The sequence below is a fragment of the Blennius ocellaris genome (genome assembly GCF_963422515.1).
Source record: "Blennius ocellaris genome assembly, chromosome: 12".
Taxonomy (NCBI): domain Eukaryota; kingdom Metazoa; phylum Chordata; class Actinopteri; order Blenniiformes; family Blenniidae; genus Blennius; species Blennius ocellaris.
Genome location: NC_137661.1, coordinates 27,126,423 through 27,140,566, shown reverse-complemented (window position 1 = coordinate 27,140,566; position 14,144 = coordinate 27,126,423). Strand labels below are relative to the sequence as shown.

Here is a 14,144-nt window from a genome sequence, read left to right as displayed (position 1 = left end):
GACGATGACGTCGTCTCGTCTCTGTCCAAAAGGTGGGACGTACGTCTCGGCCGAAGACGGGAAGTGTACCCACGTGGTGGTGGAGGAGAACTCGGTGAAGGAGCTGCCGTTCACCCCGCCAAACAAAGTGTTCGTGGTCAAAGAGGAGGTGAGCGTCCGGCGGCGCTGCGGTCCCGTCGTCCTCGTCGGGAGCTGAAACCTCCACGTCTCCGTTAGACGTCGTCTTCTCTAATCCGAGCTAACGGTTGTTGTTGTTGTTGTTGTTGTTTTTCTTTCGTCTCTTCAGTGGTTCTGGGGAAGCATTCAGATGGACGCCCGGGCCGGAGAGTCCATGTACCTGTTCGAGAAGGTGACGCAATGCTAACACGTAGCATGTCATGCTTTTCAAAGGGACGTTCACATTGAGTCCCTCCGTTTATTCTAAAGTAGCAGAATAATTGTTTTGGGGGCTGCAGTTGTTGGTCCGGAACATGTTTGATGTAATAATCCAGCCTGATGTAGTGTTCATGTTTGGCCACTAGTGGGTGCTATTTGTTGTTGTAATGAAACGACACACACATAAGTGAACGATACACTATTCCTGTTGTTTTATTTGTCTTTCTTTTGGGCCACGAAAATGATATAAAATGACCAAAGGAGGTAAAATGTTTCGCTCAGATTGTTATTATGACTTTTTTTTTTTTTACTACAAATCTTCTCAATGGTGGCACAGTATTATTTAACTTGTAGAAGTGAAATAATGATGGTGTGTCGCTCTGCATTCCCTCCAAATCACAATATTAAGAACGAAAATAGAAGCACTATTAACACTGGGAGAACGTTCTAGAATTCTAGAGGACACACCAAGTGGACCAACATTACAGAATTTTAGTTTTTCCCCTGAAAATGTCACTTAAAACCAACAGGTTTCTAGGTTTTTGAAAAATTGACTAATTTTAGTCAATTTTGACACAATTTGTCCAACTTGTTTTTGATTTCTCGTTGCTCATGTGTTTGTTTGTTTGTTTGTTTGTTTGTTTGTTTCCTGGTTGATTCGCAGAGCGAGAGCCCGGGCATGAAGAAGGCGGTGTCCCTGCTGTCCCTCACCACGCCCAACAGTAACCGCAAGCGTCGCCACCTGAAGGACGCGCTCGCCCAGTTCACCCAGGAGATGGACATCTCCCCCTTCGCCCGGCCCTGCAAGCGTCCGTCCACCGAGCGCTTCATGTCCCTCGGCTCCCTGCTGGACATCTCCAACACGCCCGACACCTGCAAGGCGTCTCTGGCAGGTACGGCTTCAGATCCAGACGTTGGTCTTTGGGGGGTTGAAGTGTTTGTGTGCGAAGTTCTTTGTCCCAATAAATCACAGTTGTAAACGTATAAGTGGCTTTCAAAACCTTTTCATTACAATTAGGGTTGCATAGATAGTACTGTTGTAAAGGACGAGCACTAACCTTCAGATACTGGCCGATACCGGGTATCGATACGAGTACTAACCTTTAGCTACTTGCTGATAACGAGTACCGATACCAGTCCTAGCCTTAAGCTACTTACTAATAACGAGTACCGATACCAGCATGTACCTTGAGCTACTTACTGATAACAAATACCGATACCAGCACTACCCTTGAGCTACTTACTAATAACGAGTACCGATACCAGTGCTAACCTTGAGCTACTTACTAATAACAAGTACCGATACCAGCACTAACCTTCAGCTACTTACTGATGACGAGTTACGATACCAGCACTAACCTTTAGCTACTTAATGATAACGAGTACCGATACCAGCACTAACCTTCAGCTACTTACTGATGACTAGTACCGATACCAGCACTAACCTTCAGCTACTTACTGATGACGAGTACCGATACCAGCACTAACCTTCAGCTACTTAATGATAATGAGTACCGATACCAGCACTAGCCTTTAGCTACTTACTGATAACGAATACCGATACCAGCACTAACCTTGAGTTACTTACTGATAACGAGTACTGATACAGCACTAACCTTGAACTTCTTACTAATGGGTACCGATACCAGCACGTACCTTGAGCTACTTACGATGCCATGTACCGATACAGCACTAACTTTTAGTTACATACCGATACCGTGTTACCTGTATGAGCATTAACCGCGAACTCCTTGCCGATACCGTGTACCGATACCAGCACTAACCTTTAGTTACTTTTCAAAATGTTCTGATTTCATCAAAGATGCAGATACGATTCAAGTCACTCTTAAGCACTTCCTGTATACTTTTCTTGACACTGATATTTCCAAATATCTGGTTTAAAATGAAGCTGTAAACACTTTAGCATGTAGCATGTAGCGTGCGTCGAGTCAAATCCTCCCGGATCCACAGAGCAGTTACACAACGGAGCGACAGCAGACGGGTAACGTTGCTGAAGGATGACGTCACGTAATTCTGGCCGGGTCGATCATCGGTGCATCCCTAATCAAAATGTACATTTAAAAAAGTGTAATTTCAACATAATAAGGTCTTTACAAAGCGAATGGTGAAAGTTTAAGACGTATGACAAATGCACTCTCCTACATTAGAGATTATGATGGTCTTGAATTGTGTCCGCCCTCTTTGAACCAGGAAACGGGATAGAGAGAAGTGCTGAGGCCAGGAAAAAGACGAGAAGGAGGAGAACCAGGGACAGGAGGAGTAGGACTGGCAGGGCAGGGATGAGGAAAAGAAGCTGCTCGGGCAGCAAGGAAGACTATCAGCAAGGAGCTCCTGCAGGTTAGCGTTGGCGTCAGGAGGCCGTCGGTACATGGCGGAGACACTCCGTCCCGTCTGACCAGCTACATGCTACTTGGGACAAAATGTCTCCTTTGTCTTCAATGTCCGACACATTGATCGTTTTTAAACACGCGTCGATACCGGCGAGCGTTAAGTGACGCCATCCATCATCAACGTCGCAGGTACGCAGGAGAGGACAGCCGTCGTTATGTAATACTTAATACTGATGAGGGTGATGGAATAGACGGCAACTTAATCACCAGAGACATTTCGGCCCAATCCCAATTCTCTTTTATACCCCTCCGCCTACCCCTTAGCCCTCCCCCTACCCCTTAGCCGTCCCCCTACCCCTTAGCCCTCCGCCTACCCCTTAGCCCTCCGCCTACCCCTTAGCCCTCCCCCTACCCCTTAGCCCTCCCCCTACCCCTTAGCCCTCCGCCTACCCCTTAGCCCTCCGCCTACCCCTTAGCCCTCCGCCTACCCCTTAGCCCTCCGCCTACCCCTTAGCCCTCCGCCTACCCCTTAGCCCTCCGCCTACCCCTTAGCCCTCCGCCTACCCCTTAGCCCTCCCCCTACCCCTTAGCCCTCCCCCTACCCCTTAGCCCTCCCCCTACCCCTTAGCCCTCCGCCTACCCCTTAGCCCTCCGCCTACCCCTTAGCCCTCCGCCTACCCCTTAGCCCTCCGCCTACCCCTTAGCCCTCCCCCTACCCCTTAGCCCTCCCCCTACCCCTTAGCCCTCCCCCTACCCCTTAGCCCTCCGCCTACCCCTTAGCCCTCCGCCTACCCCTTAGCCCTCCGCCTACCCCTTAGCCCTCCGCCTACCCCTTAGCCCTCCGCCTACCCCTTAGCCCTCCGCCTACCCCTTAGCCCTCCGCCTACCCCTTAGCCCTCCGCCTACCCCTTAGCCCTCCGCCTACCCCTTAGCCCTCCGCCTACCCCTTATCCCACTGATGAGGCGGCGCCTCCTTGTGATTCTGTTTTAAAAACGGGGCCAAAAAAAAACTCAGCCTCTTTCAAACGGTTTCAACTGACGTCCGACAACAACATACAAGTTTTAACAAGGAATAATAATGCAACTCCTGGGCGACGGCTCCTTTTTTAAAATTCCAATTGAAATCAACGGTAAATCGCTAAATCCTCCTAGAAGTGGCCTCTATTAGACGCGTGAGTGAAGATTTCAAAGGGAGAACGTCGGAGTGATGCAGAGGCCTGAACCGCGGGAAGAAGAAAATCCTCCCGGATAATTTACGGCGGCAGATCGATTCCCCCTCCTCCGCCCTCATTCTTCTTTCTGAGTCGCTCACTTTTAGGGCTTATTACCTCTTAAAGAGTCGCCACAAAAGAGCCCGAGAACAGCGGCGTAACGCGTTTAGGCTACAAGCGGGACGTCGTTAAACACTCCTGCAGACGACCAGCGTCGAAACGAGGCGCGCGTCTGCTGCCCCCTGGAGGCCAGAGTGATTCTCTTATATGGCGGCGACTCGCTTCGGTGTCAACATTACGCTGATGATGGACACCAGTGGAACCGTAAAACCTTTGTTGCGTTGACATGAGGGCGTTTTTATTTTTTAAATACAGTTTTGACGACATAATTAGTGTGTCAAGACACAGGAGGGCGCTGCTGCTTGTTTTTGTAATGAAACCACACAGACGGAGAACGACACTGTAGACGTGGTGGAAATGAAGAGAAGCGACATTCTAGTGGACTGAAGAGGAATCGGATCAGGGGAGAGTCTCGACTCTTAAACTACCGTATTTTCCGCACTATAAGGCGCACCGGATTATAAGGCGCATGCAATAGACCAGTGGTCAGCAACCTTTATAGCTCAAAGCCATTAGGTTACATTTTCCACTGATTCTAACACCCAGAGAGCTGCACGCGCTTTATTTTGATAGTCCTACCTGCAGCCTATGCCAGGAGGACACTACACACAAAACCTTCTTCACTGCTGGTTGACAACTTACAACTACCGGTAATAAACTAAACTACATGAACTAAGCAACAAAAACACAACACAACACAATTATTACCGACACCACAAACCAAATAGAACCCCCAATAATTGCATTTAAAACACCACAAACAGCTGCAAGGAATTATGGGAGTTTCTATCGGCTGCACTGAGGAGCTCAGGATGAATTTGTCCCATCATGCCTTGCTGCGACAAATTCATGTTTTGTGTTGTTGGAGGTTATTGTGGGTTGTTGTTGGGCTTGGTGTTGTGTTGATTGTGTTTATGTGTTTTTGTTCCCCAGTTTAGGGAGGAATTATTTCATGTAGTTTATTTTGGTTTGTTAGAATGTTGGTGTGCAACCATGAGTGATGAAGGTGTTGTGTGGAGTGTCGTCCGCTCTGAAGATCCGGTTGCGAAGTTAGAGTTGTCAAAATAAAAGCTTCTGGTTGTTCAGCTGTCAAATAGCAGTCTGGAGTAGAGCAATTCTTCTATATAAAAGGCGCACCGGGTTATAAGGTGCACTGGCAGCTTTTTGAGAAAATTTGAGGTATTTAGGTGCTCTTATAGTACGGAGAATACGGTACCCGTACGGACGATAGAACTGCAGCAGCAGCAGCATCGACCCGTCACCTCAGGCGGTATAAAAGAGTCCCGGATGCAAAAGGCTCTGAACACCGGTGTCGTGTCGACGCCCCACCCAAGGTTTTCTCTTTAAGACTCAACCGTCGGTAAATATTCTAAAAGCTGTCCGTCCCCCCCCCCCCCCCCCCCCCCCCCCCCGCCGCCGTCTGGTTCCTGCAGAGGGCGCCAAGCCGTCCAAGAGCTCCACTCCGGCCGTTTCCAAGCAGTCGGCCAGGTGGCAGGTCTCCAAGGAGCTCTACCAGACCGAGAGCAACTACGTGGACATCCTGAGCACCATCCTGCAGGTGGGTTCAGCCGGTAGCACCTCCCACCCTTCCCCACCCCTCCCACCCCACCCCCACACCCCCCTCCAACACCCCCCGCTGAGCCGCGAGGGAGAGAACGACCCCCACTCTCACAAACTCTTTCTTCGTCTTTCCCGGACTTCCTTTATCTTCATGTTGCCGCGCTCGTTTCACTGTCGGCCCCACATCCTTTTTAAAGTCAGCACAAGTGGTTTTTCTGCACAACATTGAACATTGAAAATGTTGCTTTTTAAAAAAAAAAATGTTTTAATCTTCTTTATTTTTGCTTAATATGTGACAGTAGAAAGACCACGGCTCGGTCTCAATCACGTTTTGGGGCCACGGTTTTTGTTCATTTTTGGTACTTGTTTGTTTGTTTCGTTGTTGTTTTTTTAACTATAAGTCGTTAAGATGCGTCGATGAGTTTCAAGGTGTTTTATTTGTCATTTCAACAGTAAAAGCAGGTTTCACAGTGTAATGAAATTCTTACTTTGCCGTCTACCCCGGTGCCGACATGCATACATAAATAAGTATATACACAAGAAAATAGAATAAAATTTAATAAAATATAAAATAAAATAACAGAGCAGTGCAAAATATTTAATAATAATATAATATATTATATTAGATAATATTATAATAATAATAATATATCTGCAGTATTTGTCAGTCAGATCTTAAAGTTCAGGTTTAAGTCGATTCCCAGTTTTTTCTTATTTCTTTTTGCACGTTTTTCCAAAAAATCCTCAATTTTTAGTCAATCCCAGAATCAAAGTCAAATATTAAAGGCTTTATTTTATTTTGACGTCTGACAATAACGCGTTCTCACTTTCCAATCGAAATATCAGTTAATCCACGTTCAGACTTTAATGACTCTTCTTAATTTTTAACACGTATTTGATTCAAATTCCTGTTTTTCTTTTAAATCCAAGTAAAAAAATAAAAAAATAATAATAACATGAGAACCTCAAGCCCACAGTGAAGAGCTGCAGTGAACCTTCATTGTTCCGTCAATCCCCAAGTTCACCAGTGTGTCACAGAGCAGAGGGTCCCAACCTGTTTTCTTCAGGGAACCAGATTCTACCACGATAAACCTCCAGGACTCGTCCCCCCCCCCCCCCCCCCCAAAAAAAAAAAAACCTCCTGTGGCTTTCTGACCGTTTTTCCTCACGTGTCGCCTTGTTGGTGGTTTGAAGATCTTCAAGCTGCCGCTGGAGAAGGAGGGGCAGGTGGGAGGACCCATTCTGGCCCAGGAGGAGATCAAGACCATATTTGGCAGCATCCCGGACATTTATGAAGTTCACCTGAAGGTCAAGGTGAGATCCCCCCCCCCCCCCCCCTCCCCCTCCCCCGCCGTCTGTGTGATCATCTCGATATTTTGACCTGGTTTACACGTGAAGACGCTTCGTTTTATTTGCAATTTTGTTTTATTTGCAAATGTTTTGAAATTTGTCTTTTCGTCACGACACCGACGGATTCGCTGAAAACAACGTCGCAGGTTATTTATATTCGCCTACAAGAAGGTTGCGTTTTTCGTCAACGTGTAACTTTCCTCAAAAACTAGCTCGTCTATGAAGAGGATTAACCTTTTGGGGGCGCTAACGGTGAACAGTTTCCGAGTAAATTTGAAGCTGTCCCACGCAGAGCAGGAGATCGGCGTCTGTTGCCATGGAGACGCCCCTCGCACAGTGGCGACTGAGTCGGCGTCCAACTTGGTTCCGCTAACAAATGTGGCGTTGGCGAAGGTCTGCGCTCTACCGAGTGTAGCTCTATAGTTTCTCAGTGAAGCCACACACATGTGCATCAAAGCGGGACGGTGTGAACAAACAGTGGGACGTCGCGGACGGTTACCACGGTGACCGTCAAAATAAAAGTACCACGTCCAGGAGAAAATGGGGCTGCGGGTCGTGACACCCTGGAGGAAAGACGACGTTCTTGTCGTTCCGTCGACTGAAGACTTGTAAACGTTGTTGTGGGCGGAGCCTAGCGCTGAAGAGCCGGCGTTAATCTGTGGTTTGGTCGTCAGGGCGACCTGGAGGATCTCCTGGCCGACTGGTCGGAGGGCAGGAGCGTCGGAGACATCTTTCTCAAATACGTGAGTTCGGCCTATTCGCCGCTGTAATTGGAAGTTAGCATGGGCAGGCGTAGCTGCCGATGCTAACCGTCGGGGGAGGGGTAATAGCCAAGAGACAGAGTCGTCATGACGATCTGCTGTGGTGTCTTGGTCTCGTTGTCGTCGGCAGTCGAAGGAGCTGGTGAAGGCGTACCGGCCGTTCGTCAACTTCTTTGAAATGAGCACCGAGACGATCGCGCAGTGTGAGAAACAGAAGCCGCGGTTCCACGCGTTCCTCAAGGTAAGAACTTCATAGTGGAACACTTCCACATCCTCGTCTGGCCGGTTTTCCTTCCACAATAAGGGCGTGCTCTACTACGTACTGCGGGATGTGTCGATGAGTTTCAAGGTTCAAGGTGTTTTATTTGTCATTTCAACAGTAAAAGCAAGTTTCGCAGTGTAATGAAATTCTTTCTTTGCCGTCTACCCCGGTGCCGACATGCATAAATAAATAAGTATATACACAAGAAAATAGAATACAATAAAATAACAGAACAGTGCAAAATATTTCATAATATATAATATTATAATAATAATATATCTGCAGTATTTGTCAGTCAGATCTTAAGGTTCAGGTTTAAGTCGATTCCCAGTTTTTCCTTATTTCTTTTTGCAGGTTTTTCCAAAAAATCCTTAATTTTTGGTCAAATCCCAGCATCAAAGTCAAATATTAAAGGCTTTATTTTATTTTGACGTCTGACAATAACGCGTTCCCACTTTCCAATCGAAATATCCGTTAATCCACGTTCAGACTTTAATGACTCTTCTTAATTTTAACATGCATTTGATTTAAATTCCCGTTTTTCTTTTAAATCCAAGTTAAATAAAAAATAGGACCCCGAAAATGTGATGGTTTTCCATGAAACAGGAAGTGATGTGTAAGTCTACGATCTGCCAGGTAGATGGACAGGAAGTGCTGGAGGAGCTCGTGTCTCAGTACAGGAAGTGTTTTTTTTATCGTCACTCGCAGATCAACCAGGCCAAGCCGGAGTGCGGCCGGCAGACTCTGGCAGAGCTGCTCATCCGACCGGTGCAGAGACTGCCGAGTGTGGGGCTCCTGCTGAATGGTGACAACACACACACACACACACACACTCTCACGCTCACACACACAACACACACACACACACACACACACTCACGCTCGCTCTCGCTCTCTCTCTCTCACGGTGGTGCCCCGAACCATTGAAAACACAACTTTTTTCAAAAAAAAAAAAGAAGTTTTAACTCCGTCTCCATGGAAACTGCAGAAAACGCAACTTTTTGAAAGTGCTTGGACTTCATGCCCGTGGGAAATGAGCGGGGAAGCGCAAAATTCACTCTCGCTATCACTCTCTCTCTATCACTCTCTCTCTATCGTTCTCTATCACTCTCTCTCTATATATCATTCTCTCTCGATCCCGCTATCTCTCTATCTCTATCACTCTCTCTATCACTCTCTATCTCTATCACTCTCTCTATCACTCTCTCTCTCTATCATTCTCTCTCGATCCCTCTATCTCTCTCTATCACTCTCTCTGTCTATCTCTATCTCTCTCTATATATCATTCTCTCTCGATCCCTCTCTCTCTATATATATATCTATATCTCTATCTATATCTCTCTATCACTCTCTCTATCAGTCACTCTCTATCACTCTATCACTCTCTCTCTCTCCCTCTCCTTCCTTTTCAACCAGTTAAGAGTCAAATAACTCTCCATACGTCCCTCCATATCCACTCTTGTCTCACAAAGTAACGTCGTCCTCCGTCTGTCCTCCGTCTGTCCTCCGTCTGTCCTCCTCTCATCTCTTCTTCCTGCGTTTCAGACATAAAGAAACACACGTCGGACGACAACCCCGACAAGATAACGTTGGAGAAAGCCATCGAGTCGTTGAAGGAAGTCATGACGTGAGTCCGCTTCCACACTTTATATTGGGAAAATCACTTTTTTGTGATAAAATTGTCATTAAAAATTTTTTAAATAAAAATTCTGTTCAGGATTATGATTTAATAAATTACAATGAAGCTCATCTGGTATATTTTCCTCCCTAATCACTGCGGACCAAAGCAATGTCATAACCAATTCATTATTAGCACAGCTATTAAATAAAATGAGTTGTAATGGCTTGAAAGCAAAAAAAAAGATATTGGGAATAAATGTAAATGTGTTCAATTTGCATTTGTTGCATTTGTTTTGTGATTGAAATAATAATATATGACTATGCAGATGGCATTTCCTTAAAAACACTTAAAAAAAAAATGTATTTAATCACCACGAACCTCTTTAGTCTGCATTTTGTGTTTCAACTCATTTGTGACGACAGCAAGAATATTATTGACTTTAAATGACTGCTTCTTTTTCCGACTCCATTGTACCTCAATTCAAAGTTTAAAAAAAATTTAAAAAATAAAGTGCATTTCTGTGCTGATTTCACAACCAAGCAGGGAGTTTATAAAAAAAAAAAAGCCAGCAGATGTCGTTGAAATGACGTCAGAATTGCAAACGGTTATTACCACGACTCAAATAAGCTGAAAAATAACTGTTGAGGATCAGATTGTCTTTGTGTGTTTTTAACAAGACGACTGATGGACAGATGGGAAAACTTCCCACGAATGACTGCAGCAACAGCTGGATTATGAAAATGAAGGTGTTCCGCTGAACACTTATTTGTATTTTGCCCCCCACTCCCCCCGCCCCCCCCCCCCCCCCCTCTCTCTCCTCCCCCCACCAGCTACATCAATGAAGACAAGAGGAAGACTGAAGGCCAGAAGCAAATATTTGACGTGGTTTATGAAGTGGACGGCTGCCCGGTAAGTCTGGGAGCTTCACTTTTTGTCCTTTCTAGTTATTTCTCTGTGTGGAGGCGAAATGCACTTTAAAAAAAAATGTTGTCTTGTCGTTTCTATAAACTCTCGCATATATATTGCTTTTTTATTTGCAGTGGAAAATTGTGCAAATCCTTTTCAATATATTGGGACGTCAGAATTGATCAGATGGGTTTGAAACTCTTGGCACTGTGACGAGACGTGCCAAACTATTATTGGATTAATCTATATAGCCTTTATATGAAACTACCGTATACTTCCCAATAGAAGAGCACCCCCAGGTTTTCGATGGCGCGGAGCGCACACCTGCAAAAGGAATCGTATTTTGCGAAATGGTCTAAAAATTATAGATTTATTCGCCCCCTGTGCTCCCTCATCCACACACACACACATTACCTATATTATTACAGTAATAAAGTACAACAAACCCTCATTACCAGTTCCATCAGAGTCCATTTCCTGGAGATACAGTGAAAAATGTGTCTGTTGTGTTCTGCTGTTCATGTAAAATAAAATAAAAAACCCAGTAAATTTCAAGTATGTAGAAAAAGAAAACCTCTCAGCAGGGATGGCCAGACGGGATACTAATTAATGCATTTTACGAAATGTTTTAACTTGAGCTCACGTGAATCCCAAGGCTCACTGTGAGTCTATTAGGAGCAATACGGGATCAATTCAAACATATCTTGTTTTAAGACGAGTTTTTAAAACTCGTCTTAAAACACATTTATATTCTTTGGCTTTTACCTCAGCGTGAGACTCTGTCTGGTTTTAGTGCCTTCGTTTTTTTTTTGTTGTTTTAACCTCTTATGTTTTTGTTTATTGTTTTAACATCTTATTGTTTTTATTGTTTTAATGTTTTTATTTTGCGACTTATATTTTTTTATTTATTTACAATGTACAGCACTTTGTTTCAGCTGCGGCTGCTTAAAAGCGCTTTATAAATAAAGTTGATGATGATGATGATGATATCGGTGTTCGTGTATATTCATGCCGCGTGGAATCGTATCGCCTCTAATGTGTGTGTGTGTGTGTGTGTGTGTGTGTGTGTGTGTGTGTGTGTGTGTGTGTGTGTGTGTGTGTGTGTGTGTGTGTGTGTGTGTGTGTGTGTGTGTGTGTGTGTGTGTGTGTGTGTGTGTGTGTGTGTGTGTGTGTGTGTGTGTGTGTGTGTGTGTGGTGTGTGTGTGTGTGTGTGTGCAGGCCAACCTGCTGTCGTCCATCGCAGCCTGGTTCACCGAGTGAAGACCGTGGCCCTGGGACACCAGCCATGTGACCGTGGAGAACACGTCACGCTCTTCCTCTTCAACGACTGCCTGGAGGTGAGTCGTGCAGGAACACTGACACCTCCGGTACGGCGCTCCGCTCTCAAAGGTTACTTACAAGCCTGGCCTCAAACTGTCGGTGCTCCCTCGACGCTCTGCCTACCTTCAAACTTTTTTCTTTTTTTTTTTTTCTTTTTCCCCTCCTTGATTGTGAAAACTCTCCACGAGCTTCTTTGCTCTCAGCCGGTTCCTTCACGTGGCTGAAGTTTCAGAGGTTCTGACGAGAAGCACACGCGTTAAATGGGGGAATTTAAAGTCCCAGTGAAATGTAAAACACTACTTTGCAAAAAACGATAGTTGGGGTACTACTGATAAGGTTCCTCCGACTCCGCCCCACCACTGTTGTCGCATAACAAAGTTATTTGGATTTTGAATCTCCAGCCGACGAAATCTGGGGAATCCTTCTCCTTTGTGGGCGGAGCCTATGTGTTATGTCACGAGTTGTGCAGATCTCGATCTGTTGTGTTTATATTGGCTTGTTTCCTCTTAAATATCGAAGTTTTGAAGTTATAGTCATGTTTTATGAGCCTTGACGAACGATTGAGCCTGAAGAGGCCGAGAGAGGAGAAAAGGAGCACGGGCGGCAGGAGCTGCTAGCTCGGGCGGCTAGCAGGATCTGCTAGCTCGGGCGGCTAGCAGGATCTGCTAGCTCGGGCGGCTAGCAGGATCTGCTAGCTCGGGCGGCGAGTAGACGATCTAGTAACACTGGACTCATCTTCGGTGATTCCACAGTCAGAAAAGCTCTTGGACGTGTTGGATCCAGGAAGCCGGTCGTTCTGACAAAAGTCAGGAGCCTCAAAGCCTCAAAGGTGAAAAGTGGCGGCTGCTGAGGCGAGGAGACGAGGACGAATGGAGGACGAAGCGTCTTCTGCTTCCTCAAACATGTTCCAGACGGGGTCACCGATGGCAGAACCACCTTCTGTGTCTTCTTCATCAATCACTGGGTTTGAAATGACCATGATGATGAAATCTGGTTCAATCAGCCTCTTCGTGTCAAAACTCTGATCCTCCATAATGTAAACACAACTTGGCGTGTGCACAACTCGTGATGTCACTCTATTATTGTCAGAAGCTCCGCCCAGCAGAGGAAATAAGCGCCGTTTATCGGCTATTTTCTCGCAGATTGCCGTGTTTTAACATTTCACCCTTCGGCCAGCTAGCATGAAAAGGATCCTAGAAGCGACAGCCAGAGTGCTTTGGAGGTCGAAGTTTCATTTCACGAGGACTTTATAGGTTATCGTGGACTGTTTTTACCAGTCAGGCTTCATTTATAGCGTCACTCTTCTCTTTTCTCCCTCGTTCCCCTTAAAAAAGACAAAACAAGGCCGCCGTCTCACTCCTGTGTGGCTCACGTTTCCGCAGATCGCCAGGAAGCGCCACAAGGTGATCAACACGTTCAAGACGCCGGGGGGACAGGCCAGGCCGCCGGCGCCGCTGAAGCACATCTCGCTCATGCCGCTGTCGCAGATCCGGCGAGTTCTGGACCTGCAGGACACCGAAGGTAAACCGCTGACAGGACGGCGGCGCTCGGAGCCGCTGAAATCGACGCTTTTGAAAAAAAAACAACCAAAAAAACAGTTTGTGGGAATTAAAAAAAACCTCCTACCGTATAGTTCCTAATAGCGCACCCCGGGGGGGTCGAATGGGAACATGTGGGCCCAAGTTAAAACGTTCTGCGGGACGGTAAATATCTCTTCATGCTCCGGGGAGGAGGACAAGAAGAGGAACAGCTGATGTGATTTAACTCTTGTGTGGCGTTTGGCGGCAAAAACGTCCACTAGGAGTCACTGTTTCCTCTTGATTTCACCGTAACTTTCACCGTTTTGGCTCAAATGGAAGGATTTTTTTTGCTGAGGAAGCTTAATTTTACATACAATTTAAAAAGAAAAAATGTCACTGTCATTAATACACTGTCGGCCAATTTACTCCCTTGGCGGCGCGAGAGGCCGTTTTCATCCACTAACTTTGACTCCTGTAAAAATATATTGGATAAATATTTCTTTAAAAAAAATGTTTGCATAAATCTGTTAATCAACTTCAGTCCTCATCAAAAATATATATATATAAATAATAAAAATGAACCTTTTAAATGCCCATTTAGAAGATAAAGGCACCGATATGGGAAAAAATACACACAAAATGACAAATTTTCAATATAAAATGTGATCATGTTGGATTACAGTCTTGGATATGTCAAAGTATATTGGATAAATATTTCTTTAAACATTTTTTTTTGCATAAATCTGTTAATCGACTTCAGTTCTGATTAAAACGACCAAATATTTAA

At 45.5% G+C, this 14,144-nt stretch overlaps 1 protein-coding gene across 1 annotated transcript in view; it reads left to right on the top strand.

The window, feature by feature from the left end:
* The window catches only part of ect2 (epithelial cell transforming 2), a gene marked incomplete at its 3' end in the record, with an annotated part of 58,956 nt that overhangs the window by 15,505 nt on the left and 29,307 nt on the right, over positions 1–14,144 (top strand). The window contains 13 exon segments of the mRNA XM_080506333.1: positions 33–148; positions 287–349; positions 1,040–1,268; positions 5,491–5,615; positions 6,812–6,931; positions 7,642–7,710; positions 7,859–7,969; positions 8,699–8,795; positions 9,536–9,617; positions 10,442–10,520; positions 11,736–11,748; positions 11,751–11,854; positions 13,220–13,358. Of these exon segments, the coding sequence (XP_080362459.1) occupies positions 33–148; positions 287–349; positions 1,040–1,268; positions 5,491–5,615; positions 6,812–6,931; positions 7,642–7,710; positions 7,859–7,969; positions 8,699–8,795; positions 9,536–9,617; positions 10,442–10,520; positions 11,736–11,748; positions 11,751–11,854; positions 13,220–13,358 (1,347 nt within the window).